The following is a 17,000-nucleotide window of genomic DNA, read 5'->3' on the forward strand; positions in this document are numbered from 1 at the left end:
CTTTTCCATTCAGATGGTGCCATGCATCTGCTCAATTTCAGTCACACATGAAAGTCAGAGAGAGACAAACCCTCCTCCCAAATGTCCTATGTCTCCCCCTGCCCATACCCCCCGCGGTAGAGAGGTAACAGCTTACACTCAGTACACACAAGAAACACACACAAAATGCTGGAGGAACTCAGCAGGTCATGCAGTCCTGATGAGGGTCTCGGCCCGAAACCTCAACTGTTTACTCTTTTCCACCTCTGCTGCCTGACCTGCTGAGTTCCTCCAGCATTTTCTGTGAGTTTCTCTGAATTTCCAGCATCTACAGATTTTCTCTTGTCTCAGTACACACAGGTTGTTCTCAGACTGAGCATTGTGTGAGGGGCTGTACTGAGGGAGAGTCACACTGTGGGAGGGGTGGTACTGAGGGAGGGTCACACTGTGGGAGGGGTGGTACCGAGGGAGGGTCACACTGTGGGAGGGGTGGTACTGAGGGAGAGTCACACTGTGGGAGGGGTGGTACCGAGGGAGGGTCACACTGTGGGAGGGGTGGTACCGAGGGAGGGTCACACTGTGGGAGGGGTGGTACCGAGGGAGGGTCACACTGTGGGAGAGGTGGTACCGAGGGAGAGTCACACTGTGGGGGGTGGTACCGAGGGAGGGTCACACTGTGGGAGGGGTGGTACCGAGGGAGGGTCACACTGTAGGAGGGTGGTACCGAGAGAGGGTCACACTGTGGGAGGGTGGTACCGAGAGAGGGTCACACTGTGGGAGGGGTGGTACTGAGGGAAGGTCACACTGTGGGAGGGGTGGTACTGAGGGAGAGTCACACAGTGGGAGGGGTGGTACCGAGGGAGGGTCACACTGTTGGGGACTGGTACCGAGGGAGGGTCACACTGTGGGAGGGGCGGTACCGAGGGAGGGTCACACTGTGTGAGGGGCTGTACTGAGGGAGAGTCACACAGTGGGAGGGGTGGTACTGAGGGAGGGTCACACTGTGGGAGGGGTGGTACTGAAGGAGGGTCACACTGTGGGAGGGGTGGTACCGGGGGAGAGTCACACTGTGGGAGGGGTGGTACCGAGGGAGGGTCACACTGTGGGAGGGGTGGTACCGAGGGAGGGTCACACTGTTGGGGGCTGGTACCAAGGGAGAGTTACACTGTGGGAGGGGTGGTACTGAAGGAGGGTCACACTGTGTGAGGGGCTGTACTGAGGGAGGGTCACACTGTGGGGGGGTGGTACTGAGGGAGGGTCACACTGTGGGGGGGGGTGGTACTGAGGGAGGGTCACACTGTGGAAAGGGCTATACTGAGGGAGGCTCACACTGGGGGGGGGTGGTACTGAGGGAGGGTCACACCGTGGGAGGGGTGGTACTGAGGGAGGGTCACACCGTGGGGGGGGTGGTACCGAGGGAAGGTCACACTGTGGGAGGGGCGCTACCGAGGGAGGGTCACACTGTGGGAGGAGTGATACCGAGGGAGGGGTCACAGTGCAGGAGGGACAATACTGATGGAGGGTCACACTGTGTGAGAGAGGGGGTAGGTGGTATAGAGGGAGGGTCACACTTTGTGAGTACAACAGGTTCTTGAGCAGGTTCACTGACACCCTGTCCACCTGTCCTTCTGTCCTTTCTGTGGACGGGAGGAGTTAAGGTACCACACGTACATGGAAGGTGAGAGATTGCATCCCCTCTTGGAGTTTCTCAAGGGGCTGCTGCCCAGGTTCTGGCTGTACTTTAGTCCATGCTCCTCAACTACGGGCACCCAGTTTGGAAGGGTGCAGATCACAAGGAGGATCTACTGATTGGCTTGCTTCTGGGCCTGGCCAAGATGGCCATTCATGGGTCTAGGCAGTGGAAAGAGGAGAGCTCTGTTCGTGCCAACAGCCTGTCCCTTTTCTGAGGATACGTTCATGCCCGGCTGTCCTTGGAGAGGGAGCACGCGGTCGTGATGGGTACAATGGGGGATTTCCGGGAGCAGTGGGCCTTCCAGGGTATTGACTGTTTTATTGATGGTAGTAACCATATCTTAACTTGAGTACACTTACTGTCTTGTAAATCTTGACTGTCTGTACTTTTGTGTATATGTGTTGTAAATAAACTTTTATAGTTTTGGAAAAAGGGGGGTGGTGTTGAGGGAGGGTCATACTGTGTGAGAGAGGGGGATACAGAGGGAGGGTCACACTGTGGGAGAGGGGCAGTATTGAGGGAGGGTCAGACTGTGAGAGAGGGGTGGTGCTGAGGGTAGGTCAGACTGTGTGAGAGAGGGAAAGTACTGAGGAAGGGTCACACTGCCCTCTAAATTGACCATGATGATTCTGCTGAAGTCCTCCGGGTGTCCTGGTCACTGCCTGTTTCTGCCGAGACAGTGATCTGTGAGCCATTGCCTCCTCTCTGTGAGAGACAGTATCACAGCAAAGCCCCCTGGGCCATATAGGGGTCAGGACTGCCCTGGGATTATGCACTGACCGGAGAAACAGGCATGTTATCGGTTGTTCCCGTGGGCAGGGTGAGGAACACTGAGTTCTGCTGTCAGTCCTTGTGGAATTGACACATCAGTGTGTGTGAAATCCTGGTGTAACGGGAGAGCCCCTTGGTCTGCAGTGGAGCCAACAGCGGTCCTTTGGACCCTGGAGACCACCTGTCACTGTGCGAATATTCCTTCACCGTAGAGAATGAGTTTCCGGTCAAGGGTTAATGGTCCCTCCCCGCCTCTCCTTACTGAGGCCCCTTGGCCCCACCGCCTGCTGAGGTGATCAGCACTTCCGTTCACCTGTTCAGCGGCTAATCCCGACGGCGGTGAGTGGGAGGGTGTCGCGGATGTATCCTGGTTCTCCAGCTCCGGCAGTCCGGATGTGATTTCCCTCACCTGTCCTTGAAAGGGGATCATGTCGGGAGCTCCCTCTGACTGCAGCGTGTGTAGGTAGAATTCAACGTAGAGCTTAGAAACCCTAGGCCGAAAGTGGTGGGTGCGTGGAATGCACTGCCAGTGACGGTGGTAGAGCTGGATACAATAGGGTCTTTTAAGAGCCTCTTAGATAGGTACATGGAGCTTAGAAAAATAGAGGGCTATGCAGAAGGGAAATTCTACGCAGTTTCTAGAGTAGGCGACATGGTTGGCACAACATTGTGGGCTGAAGGGCCTGTAATGTACTGTAGACTTTCTATTTTCTATGTTCTAATCACCTTTAAATTATGCCCCCACCTATTAGCCATTTCCACCCTGGGAACAAGTCTCTGGCTGTCCACTCGATGCCTCTTATCACCTTTATCAGTAGCCTCTCATCTGCTGCTGGTGTAGAGTTCTCTGCTCCATGTTAACTGTCCAGTTCAGGAACAGGCCTTTCGGCCCAACATCTCTGTCTAACCAATCCCCTCCTGTTCACGTGTTCTAGACCAGATTCAGGCTTATTATCACTGGCACGTGACGTGAAATTTGTTAACTTAGCAGCAGCAATTCAATGCAATACATAACCTGACAGAGAGAGAGAAAAAAATAAATAAAATAAAACATAATAAATAAACAATTACGTGTATTGAATAGATTTAAAAGTATGTGCAAAAACAGAAATACTGCATATTAAAAAAAGTGAGGTAGTGTCCAAAGCTTCAAAGTCCATTTAGGAATCGGATGGCAGAGGGGAAGAAGCTGTTCCTGAATCTCTGAGTGTGTGCCTTCAGGCTTCTGTACCTCCTACCTGATGGTAACCATGAGAAAAGAGCATGTCTTGGGTGCTGGAGGTCCTTAATAATGGACGCTGCCTTTCTGAGACACCGCTCCTTGAAGATGTCCTGGGTACTTTGTAGGCTAGTGCCCAAGATGGAGCTGACTAGATTTACAACCTTCTGCAGCTTCTTTCGGTCCTGTGCAGTAGCCCCTCCATACCAGACAGTGATGCAGCCTGTCAGAATGCTCTCCATGGTATAACTGTAGAAGTTTTTGAGTGTATTTGTTGACATGCCAAATCCCTTCAAACTCCTAATGAAGTATAGTCACTGTCTTGCCTTCTTTATAACTGCATCGATATGTTGTAGTTATAAAGAACTACAACATATGCACCCATCACTCACTGTGCAAAGAACATCCCTCCTATACTTTCCTCCAATCGCCTTAAAATGATTCTGCCTTGTGGGTGCCATGGTTAGGGAGATGCTATGGCAGCTCAGGGCATCCTGGGATTTGGAGTTCAAGACCAGTGTCCTCTGTAAGGAGTCTGTATGCCCTCACAGTGGAATGTATGGGTTTTCCCCGGTCTTCCGGTTTCCTCTCTCAGTCCAAAGACATTCCAGGTAGGTTAATTGGTCGTTGTAAATTGTCCTGTGATTAGGTCGGGGTCAGTTGGGGTTGTTGGAGAGGGGCAGTGCTGCTTGAAGGGCTGGAGGGGCCTACGTCATCCTCTATCGAATAAATAAATCAATCTTAGCCATGATACGACATTGGGAGAGAATGAGTGGTGGTGGGTTGACAAAGTGAGGTGAAAGTCTGCAGGGACTTGGCATGGATTAAGTTTGGGAGTGTGTGGGGACGGCCTGTTCCCTGGTAATGGAGCACTATGGCCTTCTGGACTAGAGTCCCTGAAAACACACTCGCACTCTCAGATCTACACAGACGTGCACACACACTCTCTCACATACATACAGACTCACACTCAAACACACACACACACACACACACACACACACACACACACACACACACACACACACTCACTCACTCATATACACACATTCTCTCTCACACTCACATTCTCTCTCACACTCTCACACACACTGTCTCACACACTCTCACATTCTCACTCACACACACTATCGCACACACACACTCTGTCTCTCTCTCACAAACTCTCTCACACTCTCTCACACTCTCTCACACTCTGTCACACTCTCACATTCTCACACACTCTCTCTCTCACACACTCTCTCTCACACTCTCTCTTACACTCTCTCTCTCACACTCTCTCACACTCTCTCTCACACACTCTCTCTCTCACACTCTCTCTCACACTCTCTCTCACACCCTCTCTCTCTCACACTCTCTCTCACACCCTCTCTCTCTCACACTCTCTCTCTCTCACACTCTCTCTCACACACTCTCTCACACTCTGTCACACTCTCTCACATTCTCTCTCTCTCACACTCTCTCACACTCTCTCACACACTCTCTCCCACACACATACTCTGTGTCTCTCTCTCACAAACTCTCTCTCACACACTCTCTCTCTCTCACACTCTCTCTCTCACATTCTCTCTCACACACACACTCTGTCTCTCTCTCACACACTCTCTCCCACACACCCTCTCACTCTCTCACTCTCTCTCACACACTCTCACATTCTCTCTCACTTTCTCTCTCACACTCTCTCTCACACTCTCTCTCACACCCTCTCTCTCTCACACTCTCTCTCACACCCTCTCTCTCTCACACTCTCTCTCTCTCACACTCTCTCTCACACACTCTCTCACACACTCTGTCTCTCTCTCACACACTCTCTCCCACACACCCTCTCACTCTCTCACTCTCTCTCACACACTCTCACATTCTCTCTCACTTTCTCTCTCACATTCTCTCTCACACACTCTCTCACACACTCTCTCACACTCTGTCTCACACTCTGTCTCACACTCTCTCTCACACTCGCTCACATTCTCTCACATTCTCTCACACACTCTGTCTCACACTCTCTCACACACTCTCTCACACACTCTCTCACACACTCACACTCTGTCTCACACTCTCTCTCACACCCTCTCTCTCTCTCTCTCTCACTCTCTCACACACTCTCTCTCACACACACACTCTGTCTCTCTCTCACAAACTCTCTCTCTTACTCTCACACACTCTCTCTCTCACACACACTCTCTCACACCCTCTCTCTCACACACTCTCTCTCACAAACTCTCTCACACACTCTCTCTCACAAACTCTCTCACACACTCTCTTACACACTCTCTCCACACACTCTCTCACATACTCTCTCTCACATATACTCTGTGTCTCTCTCTCACACATACTCTGTGTCTCTCTCTCACACACACTCTCTCTCACTCTCTCTCTCACACTCGCTCACATTCTCTCACATTCTCTCACACACTCTGTCTCACACTCTCTCACACACTCTCTCACACACTCTCTCACACACTCTCTCACACACTCTCTCACACTCTGTCTCACACTCTCTCTCACACCCTCTCTCTCTCTCTCTCTCACTCTCTCACACACTCTCTCTCACACACACACTCTGTCTCTCTCTCACAAACTCTCTCTCTTACTCTCACACACTCTCTCTCTCACACACACTCTCTCACACCCTCTCTCTCACACACTCTCTCTCACAAACTCTCTCACACACTCTCTCTCACAAACTCTCTCACACACTCTCTTACACACTCTCTCCACACACTCTCTCACATACTCTCTCTCACATATACTCTGTGTCTCTCTCTCACACATACTCTGTGTCTCTCTCTCACACACACTCTCTCTCACTCTCTCTCTCACACTCTCTCACATTCGCTCTCACACACTCTCTCACACACTCTCTCTCACACACACTCTCTCAACACTCTCACACCCTCTATCACACTCTCACATTCTCTCACACTCTCTCTCACATACTCTCTCTCACACACACACTCTGTCTCTCTCTCACAAACTCACTCTCACACTCTCTCACATTCTCTCTCTCACATTCTCTCTCACACACTCTCTCACACACACACACTCTGTCTCTCTCTCACAAACTCTCTCTCACACTCACTCTCTCTCACACACACTCTCTCTCACACTCACACACTCTCTCTCACACTCTCACACTTTCTCTCTCACACACATACTCTCTCACACACAATCTCTCTCTCACACTCTCTCTCTCACACTCTCTCTCACACACTCTCTCTCTCACCCTCTCTCTCACACACTCTCTCTCACACTGTCTCTCACACACACACTCTGTCTCTCTCTCACAAACTCTCTCTCTCACACTCTCTCTCACATTCTGTCTCTCACACTCTCTCACACACTCTCACATACTCTCTCTCACACACACACTGTCTCTCTCTCTCACAAACTCTCGCTCTCACACTCTCACACACACTCTCACACTCTCACACACTCTCACACTCTCTCACACTCTCACACACTCTCTCTCACACTCTCACACACTCTCTCCCACACACATACTCCGTGTGTCTCTCTCTCACAAACTCTCTCTCACACACTCTCTCTCTCTCACACTCTCTCTCTCACACTCTCTCTCACACCCTCTCTCTCTCTCTCACACTCCCTCACTCTCTCACACACTCTCTCTCTCACATTCTCTCTCTCAACACTCTCACACCCTCTCTCTCTGTCACACACTCTCTCTCATTCTCACACACACTCTCTCTCACACACACTCTCTCTCTCACACACACACTCTGTCTCTCTCTCACAAACTCTCTCTCACACACACACTCTGTCTCTCTCTCACAAACTCTCACTCACACACATACTCTCTCACACACTCTCACACACAATCTCTCTCACACTCTGTCTCACACTCTCTCACATTCTCTCTCACACACTCTCTCACACTCTCTCTCACACTCTGTCTCACACTCTCTCACACTCTCTCACACACTCTCTCACACACTCTCTCTCACACTCTCTCTCACACACTCTCTCTCACACACATACTCTGTGTGTCTCTCTCTCACAAACTCTCTCACAAACTCTCTCTCTCACACTCTCTCTCTCACACTCTTTCTCACACCCTCTCTCTCTCTCACACTCTCTCACACACTCTCTCTCTCTCTCTCACAAACTCTCTCTCTCTCACTCTCACACACTCTCTCTCACACACACTTTCTCTCACACACTCTCTCTCACACACACACTCTGTCTCTCTTACACACTCTCTCTCACACACTCTCTCTCACACTCTCACACTTTCTCTCTCACACACATACTCTCTCACACACAATCTCTCTCTCACACTCTCTCTCACACCCTCTCTCTCACACCCTCTCTCACACACACACTCTGTCTCTCTCTCACAAACTCTCTCTCTCTCACACTCTCTCTCACATTCTGTCTCTCACACTCTCACACACTCTCACATACTCTCTCACACACACACTGTGTCTCTCTCTCACAAACTCTCGCTCTCACACTCTCACACACACTCTCTCACACTCTCTCACACACTCTCACACTCTCACACTCTCTCTCTCACACACTCACACTCTCTCACATTCTCTCACACGCTGTCTCTCACACTCTCTCTCTCTCACACATTCTCTCACACACTCTTTCACACACTCTCACACTCTCTCACAAACTCTCTCTCTCTCTCTCTCTCTCTCACACACACACACACACACACACACACACACACACACACATAGACTCAAACAGACAGACACACACACTCACTCACTCACTGATAGTCAGACCAATGGTAAGACTGAGGCAGACATAACCAAAGCAGATCACAATTCCATGGTGGTGTAGGTCGGGAGTTCAGTGGGTGAGAGGTCAAGAGGTGCCGGACTTTCATTACAAGCTGGGGTCAGCGGAGGTTAAGTACGTAAGCGATCGAATGGAGGAAAAGCAAACTGTTAATCTGTAAGGGGGCAGGGTCAAACTGTCAGGGGGAGGGTCTCATTCTCCAGCTCTGGTCAGCAGCCTCCAGCAATTACAGGTCAGTGCTCAGGCCAGGGGGGCACAGAGAAACACGGGACCATCCCTTCCTTTGTTCAGACACTTTCCGGCAGACTGTGAGGATGCTTCACCAACAGGGAACTAGAGGAATTCTGGAAGGCATGTATACAGAACCCCCGTGTACTAGAAACTCTGTATACACTGAACCCCAGTGTACTGGAACCCCAGTATACACAGAATCCCCGTGTACTTAGCGGGGTCGCGGAACACAGTAGCATAGCAGCGAACAGAATGATCTTCAGCGCCAGATATCAGGGTCGAATACCCACTGCTGTCTTTAAGGATCTTTCATTCTCCCCAAGACGAGGTGAATTTCCTCCGGGTGCTCTGGGTTCCCTCTCATGTTCCAAAGACGTACTGGTTAGGGTGAGTGAGTTGTGGCCATGCTGTACCGGCATTGGAAGCAAGTTTTTAGTTGTAAGCCCACTGGATCTAGGACAGTTTTGACCTTTGTTTTGATCTTCTATGTTTTTCCTTTCCTTTCTGTAGCGACCTGAGGAGTAATCTGATCAGCACCATCCAGGTTGGAGCCTTCAGTGGCCTCACCTCTCTGAAGCGGCTGTAAGTAGTCTGAACTTATTACAACCAGACTCTTAGAGCAGGACCATTCAACCACCATCCCATCCCCAACCCCTCCCTCTCAACTAGCATCCCATCTCCAAACCTTCCCACCCAACCACCATCCCATCCTCATCCCCCCCTCCCCAACCACCATCCCATCCCCAAACCTTCCCACCCAACCACCATCCCATCCCCAACCCCTCCCTCTCAACTTGCATCCCATCCCCAAACCTTCCCTGCCAACCACCATCCCATCCACATTCTCCCTCCTAACCAGCATCCCATCCTCATTCCCCCCTCCCCAATCACCGTCCCATCCTCATTCCCCTCCCCAACCCCCATCATATCCTCATCCCCCCTCCCCAACCACCATCCCATCCTCATCCCCCCTCCCCAACCACCATCCCATCCTCATCCCCCCTCCCCAACCACCATCCCATCCTCATCCCCCCTACCCAACCACCATCCCATCCTCATCCCCCCTCCCCAACCACCATCCCATCCTCATTCCCCTCCCCAATCACCGTCACATCCTCATCCCCCTACCCAATCGACATCCCATCCTCATTCCCCCCTCCCCAACCACGGTCCCATCCTCATCCCCCCCTCCCCCAGCACCGTCACACCTCATTCCCCTCCCCAACCACCATCCCAACCTCATCCCCCTCCCCAACCACCGTCCCATCTTCATCCCCCCTCCCCAACCACCGTCACATCCTCATCCCCCCCAATCACCATCCCATCTCATTCCCTCTCCCCAACCACCATCCCATCCTCATCCCCCTCCCCAATCACCAGCCCATCCTCATCCCCATCCCCAATCACCATCCCATTCTCATCCCCCTCCCCAACCACCGTCCCATCCTCATCCCCCTCCCCAACCACCGTTCCATCCTCATCCCCCCTCCCCAACGACCATCCCATCCCCAAACCTTCCCTGCCAACCACCATCCCATCCACATTCCCCCTCCTAACCAGCATCCCATCCTCATTCCCCCCTCCCCAATCACCGTCCCATCCTCATTCCCCTCCCCAACCCCCATCATATCCTCATCCCCCCTCCCCAACCACCATCCCATCCTCATCCCCCCTCCCCAACCACCATCCCATCCTCATCCCCCCTACCCAACCACCATCCCAACCTCATCCCCCCTCCCCAACCACCATCCCATCCTCATTCCCCTCCCTAATCACCGTCACATCCTCATCCCCCTACCCAATCGACATCCCATCCTCATTCCCCCCTCCCCAACCACGGTCCCATCCTCATCCCCCCCTCCCCCAGCACCGTCACACCTCATTCCCCTCCCCAACCACCATCCCAACCTCATCCCCCTCCCCAACCACCGTCCCATCTTCATCCCCCCTCCCCAACCACCGTCACATCCTCATCCCCCCCAATCACCATCCCATCTCATTCCCTCTCCCCAACCACCATCCCATCCTCATCCCCCTCCCCAATCACCAGCCCATCCTCATCCCCATCCCCAATCACCATCCCATTCTCATCCCCCTCCCCAACCACCGTCCCATCCTCATCCCCCTCCCCAACCACCGTTCCATCCTCATCCCCCCTCCCCAACGACCATCCCATCCCCAAACCTTCCCTGCCAACCACCATCCCATCCACATTCCCCCTCCTAACCAGCATCCCATCCTCATTCCCCCCTCCCCAATCACCGTCCCATCCTCATTCCCCTCCCCAACCCCCATCATATCCTCATCCCCCCTCCCCAACCACCATCCCATCCTCATCCCCCCTCCCCAACCACCATCCCATCCTCATCCCCCCTACCCAACCACCATCCCAACCTCATCCCCCCTCCCCAACCACCATCCCATCCTCATTCCCCTCCCTAATCACCGTCACATCCTCATCCCCCTACCCAATCGACATCCCATCCTCATTCCCCCCTCCCCAACCACGGTCCCATCCTCATCCCCCCCTCCCCCAGCACCGTCACACCTCATTCCCCTCCCCAACCACCATCCCAACCTCATCCCCCTCCCCAACCACCGTCCCATCTTCATCCCCCCTCCCCAACCACCGTCACATCCTCATCCCCCCCAATCACCATCCCATCTCATTCCCTCTCCCCAACCACCGTCCCATCCTCATCCCCCTCCCCAATCACCAGCCCATCCTCATCCCCATCCCCAATCACCATCCCATTCTCATCCCCCTCCCCAACCACCGTCCCATCCTCATCCCCCTCCCCAACCACCGTTCCATCCTCATCCCCCCTCCCCAACGACCATCCCATCCCCAAACCTTCCCTGCCAACCACCATCCCATCCACATTCCCCCTTCTAACCAGCATCCCATCCTCATTCCCCTCCCCAACCACTGTCCCATCCTCATCCCCCCTCCCCAACCACCATCCCATCCTCATCCCCATCCCCAATCACCATCCCATCCTCATTCCCCTCCCTAACCACCATCCCAACCTCATCCCCCTCCCCAACCACCGTCCCATCCTCATCCCCCCTCCCCAACCACCGTTCCATCCTCATCCCCCCTCCCCAACCACCGTCCCATCCTCATCCTCGTCCCCAATCACCATCCCATCCTCATCCCCCTCCCCAACCACCGTCCCATCCTCACTCCCCTCCCCAAACACTGTCCCATCCTCATCCCCCCTCCCCAACCACCGTCCCATCCCCATCCGTCCCCAACCACCATCCCATCCTCATCCCCCCCTCCCCAACCACCGTCACATCCTCATCCCTCCCCTCCCCAATCACCGTCCCATCCTCATCCCTCCCCTCCCCAATCACCGTCCCATCCTCATCCCCCCTGCCCCATCACCGTCACATCCTCATTCCCCTCCCCAACCCCCATCATATCCTCATCCCCCCTCCCCAACCACCATCCCATCCTCATCCCCCCTCCCCAACCACCATCCCATCCTCATCCCCCCCTCCCCAACCACCATCCCATCCTCATCCCCCCCTCCCCAACCACAGTCACATCCTCATCCCTCCCCTCCCCAACCACCGTCCCATCCTCATCCCCCCTGCCCCATCACCGTCACATCCTCATCCCCCTACCAATCAACGTCCCATCCTCATTCCCCCCTCCCCAACCACTGTCCCATCCTCATCCCCCCTCCCCCAGCACCGTCACACCTCATTCCCCTCCCCAACCACCATCCCAACCTCATCCCCCTCCCCAACCACCGTCCCATCCTCATTCCCCCTCCCCAACCACCGTCACATCTTCATCCCCCCCCCAATCACCATATCATCTCATTCCCCCTCCCCAACCACCGTCCCATCCTCATCCCCCTCCCCAACCACCGTTCCATCCTCATCCCCCCTCCCCAACCACCATCCCATCCCCAAACCTTCCCTGCCAACCACCATCCCATCCACATTCCCCCTTCTAACCAGCATCCCATCCTCATTCCCCTCCCCAACCACTGTCCTATCCTCATCCCCCCTCCCCAACCACCATCCCATCCTCATCCCCATCCCCATCCCCATCCCCAATCACCATCCCATCCTCATTCCCCTCCCCAACCACCATCCCAACCTCATCCCCCTCCCCAACCACCGTCCCATCCTCATCCCCCCTCCCCATCCTCATCCCCCCTCCCCAACCACCGTTCCATCCTCATCCCCCCTCCCCAACCACCATCCCATCCTCATCCCCGTCCCCAATCACCATCCCATCCTCATCCCCCTCCCCAACCACTGTCCCATCCTCATCCCCCTCCCCAACCACCGTCCCATCCTCATCCCCCTCCCCAACCACCGTCCCATCCTCATCCCCCTCCCCAACCACCGTCCCATCCTCATCTCCCCTCCCCAACCACCGTCCCATCCTCATCTTCCCTCCCCAACCACCGTCCCATCCTCATCCCCCTCCCCAATCACTGTCACATCCTCATCCCCCTCCCCAATCACTGTCACATCCTCATCCCCCTCCCCAACCACCATCCCATCCTCATCCTACCCCTCCCCTCCCCAACTACTGTCCTAACCCCATCCCTCCCATCCACAACCACCATCCTATCCCTCCCTTCTTCAACCACCATCCCATCCTCATCAAACCCCTCCTCAACTAATATCCTTGCCTTTTCCCATGTCCTCCCCTTCCTAACTATCCTTATCCCCCATCTCAATCACACGCCCTGCTTCTCCCCAACCCCTTCCCATCGCTATCTACCATTCCACCTGCTCCCTCACCTCTCCTCAATCCTGTCCACCAACTCCTTTCCAAACTCTGTCTCTCTCCATTCCCATCTCCATCCTTGCTTGCTCCCATCCACCATCTCACCTCCATCCCTGCCCTTTCCCGTCAATGTCCCACCTCATCCCCCTCCCCTTATCTCCCCGATCCTGTCCACCAACTCCTCCACATCCACCATCTCACCTCATCTCTAGCCATTTAACTACCCATCCACCAACAAACTGCCATTCCCAACCCTTCCCCATATCCACCCACCATCTCTCATCCCCAGAAACCCTTTAGCAACAGCGCCATCCCCAACCCCCTTCATCAACTCTATATCGGCCATGCAAAGATTTCACCGGTTATCTCAGTTTCTCCCCCAAACACCAAACCCATTCTCAGACACCCATCCCAACCCTACCACATCCAGCAACTATCTTTCATCCCCAACTCCACATTCAATGGTCTAGTTTCTAGACGTTAGCACTCCCCTGTCCACTGAGCTCTGCTCCATCTGCGGCTCTCTCACCTTCCACTATCTCTCGTGTTCTCACATCCCTTCTCTCCACTGAAAGGTTGAAGATGATGGTATCTGACGGGAGAAGTGTGTCAGATTCTCCCTTTTTCAGCCCCTTACCTTTTCCACTCATCCCCTCCCAGATTCTCACTCCCCCTCCCCCCAATCCATGCACCTTCTTCCTTACCTGGTTTCACCCATCACCTATCAGCGTGTACTCCTTCCCCCCTCCCACTTAATTCTGGGTTCTGTCCCGTTCCTTTCTAGTCCTAACAAAGGGTTTCAGCCCAAAAAGTTTTCTGTTTATTCCTGTCCAGAGATGCTGCCTGACCTGCCGAGTTCCTCCAGCATTTAATGTATGTGGCTCTGGATTTCCAGCATCTGCAGAATCTCTTGTGTTTATCATTTCTATTGGAGATGGATGTTTCTCTTTGATCTGAGGGAGTTGGAGCGACCCTGAAGAATAGCTGATAAGATAACTCAGTTTTGTCAGCGTTCCATCAGAGAGGGGTGGGACTTGAGGCCTAAGCAAGAGACTAAATGGTAGAAGTGGTATTTATTTATTTTTGATATACAGCACAGAGTAGGTCCTTCTGGCTCTTGGAGCTGCATCGCACAACAACCCACTGATTTAACACTGGCCTAATCACAGCACAATTTACAATGACCAATTAGCCTACCAAGCCTACTCCCTTGCCACACACAACACAAGGTTCTTCTGTCCAACGTCGATCAGGTGTAGAATCTCGGATCCTGACTGAATACCGTGACCATTTTCCAGACGAGAGAAGGAGGAGCAAACAGACCGTTGGTTGACTCGCAGTAACAATGTCACTCACAAGCCTCCGGCCCAGTGCACGGGCACTCGTTCCTCTGTGATTCATGACTTGTCCTGCAGGTACAGGGGAACACCACCACCTTGAGGCTGCACTCAAAACAACAAGCAAGAAATACTTCATCGTCATTGAAGACAACTCCCAGCGATGGGGGGAGTGAGGAGTTCAGAGGAGATGTGCGAGGCAGAGTAGGTGGAGGATGTTTGATGATTAACTCATCGTGGTGCACAAAGGTGGTGGTTCTGCCTCAGTCCTGTTCACCCGACCTGGAACAGCTAACGGTCAAATATCGTCCATTTTATCTGCCGAGGGAATTTTCTGCCATTGTCCTAGTAGCGGTACATTCCACCTCAGGCCAACATCAGGCAGGCACTAGAGGATTTCAATCAGGCCGGCTTGAAGAAGTCTCTGAACCACTTCCACCAACATGTCACCTGTGGAGCCAACACACCTGGTCACTTTTTTATCACCATCGAGAATGTTTATCTTGCTATCCCACGGCCAGACTTTGGAAAGTCTGATCAGCTGGCTGTACTTCTCCCTGCTTACAGGCAGAGACTGGAGGGGAGGAGAAGATGGCAGCGTGACGCAGCGCACGTGGCCGCTCCAAAATGATCACATTTGTAAGTAGGTACCGTGCACAATCCTGATTTGATGGAGACAGATGTGAGAAGCACGGAGGAACATCTGGAGAAACTTCTGAAATGCCCGGTTCGCTGCCGCTGCTACTGTGCGATTGAGAATCTCTGGAGGGGAAGGCCCCAAATCCTCGGCTTTGCCTATTGCCTGTTGCCAGGGTTGGGGTCGAAGCGCTCGGCAGAGACGGTGCTCGGTGCTCGGTGTCGGAGGGCTGGTCGGAGGCTCGAAGTTTTCGGATGGACTCAAGAGTCGGCTGTGGTCGGGTGCTTCCAGGACGCTGCATCAGCAAGTTTGTGGCGCTGGAAGCTCATGGCAGGGAGAGTTTTTCTTCCTTCTACCATCTGCATGAGATGATAGGATTTTCAAGAGACTTTGAGACTTTTTTTTACCGTGCCCATGGTCTGTTCTTTATCAAATTACGGTATTGCTTTGCACTGTTGTAACTATATGTTATAATTATGTAGTTTTTGTCAGTTTTTCAGTCTTGGTTTGTCTTATGTTTCTGTGATATCATACTGGAGGAACATTGTATCATTTCTTAACGCATGCATTACTAAATGACAATAAAAGAGGACTGTGTGTCCTCATAATCTAAAAAAAAATCTAAAATAAAAACTGCATCTCCAGTGGTGAGGGTGGAGAAGGTATGGTCAAAGGAAGCCGGAGAGCTTTCAGTTGGTGGACTGGGCGATATTCAGGGACTTGTCTTTGTGTCTGAAGGAGTACGCCACAGTTGTCACCAACTTCATCAAGTCCCGTGTTGATAAGTGTGTGCCTTCGAGAACATACTGGACACACCCAAACCAAAAGCCGTGGATGAACCAGGAGATTCATTGTCTGCTAAGGGATGGATCTGTGGCATTCAAGACCGGTGATCAAGAACTAGGTGTGACCTACAGAAGACTATCTTAAGGGCAAAACAACAATTCCATTAAGGTTAGAGATGAACTTGGATGCACGTCAGCTCTGGCAGAGTTTGCACGCAAAGCCTAACATCATCAATGGCAGTGATGCTTCACTCCCAGACGAGCTCAACGCCTTTTATGCTCACTTTGAAAGGGAGAATAAAACCACACCAGCAAATCAGCGAATCCCTGCAGAATCTGGTAACCATGTGATCCCTGTCTCAGGGCCGATAGCAGAATAACTTTCAAGGGGGTGAGCACTCACAAGGCATCGGGCCCTGATATTGTACCTGGTAGGGTTCCGAAAACCTGCGTCAGAGGTTACAGGGAGAAGGTAGGAGAATGGGGTTGAGAGGGATAATAAATCAGCCATGATGGAATGATGGAACAGACTCAATGGGCCGAATGGCCTAATTCTGCTCCTATTCCTTATGGTCTTCCATTTTACACAGCAATGTCAGTGTTAACCATGTGGTGGTGATGTGTCAGCTGGTCTCTGCCTTGGGAAGGATGAACAGTAGGCTGTAATCTCTCTCTCTGCTCACTTCACACTCGCTTCTGCTCTATCAGATTTTTAACTGGCTTTATCTCCAGGATCTCACAATCCACAAAGTCATCATCACTTGCTACACAAGTTTCATTGCATGGTTAAGAAGGCATACGATGTGATGACCTTCTTTA

At 52.8% G+C, this 17,000-nt stretch overlaps 1 protein-coding gene across 1 annotated transcript in view; it reads left to right on the top strand.

Moving 5' to 3' along the window:
* adgra2 (adhesion G protein-coupled receptor A2) overlaps positions 1-17,000 on the top strand; it is a 209,083-nt gene that overhangs the window by 110,081 nt on the left and 82,002 nt on the right. Inside the window, exon 3 of the mRNA XM_063057233.1 lies at positions 9,174-9,245. Within this exon, the coding sequence (XP_062913303.1) occupies positions 9,174-9,245 (72 nt within the window). The remainder of the gene's footprint in view (positions 1-9,173; positions 9,246-17,000) is intronic.

Source organism: Mobula hypostoma, chromosome 8, assembly GCF_963921235.1.
Source record: "Mobula hypostoma chromosome 8, sMobHyp1.1, whole genome shotgun sequence".
Lineage (NCBI taxonomy): Eukaryota > Metazoa > Chordata > Chondrichthyes > Myliobatiformes > Myliobatidae > Mobula > Mobula hypostoma.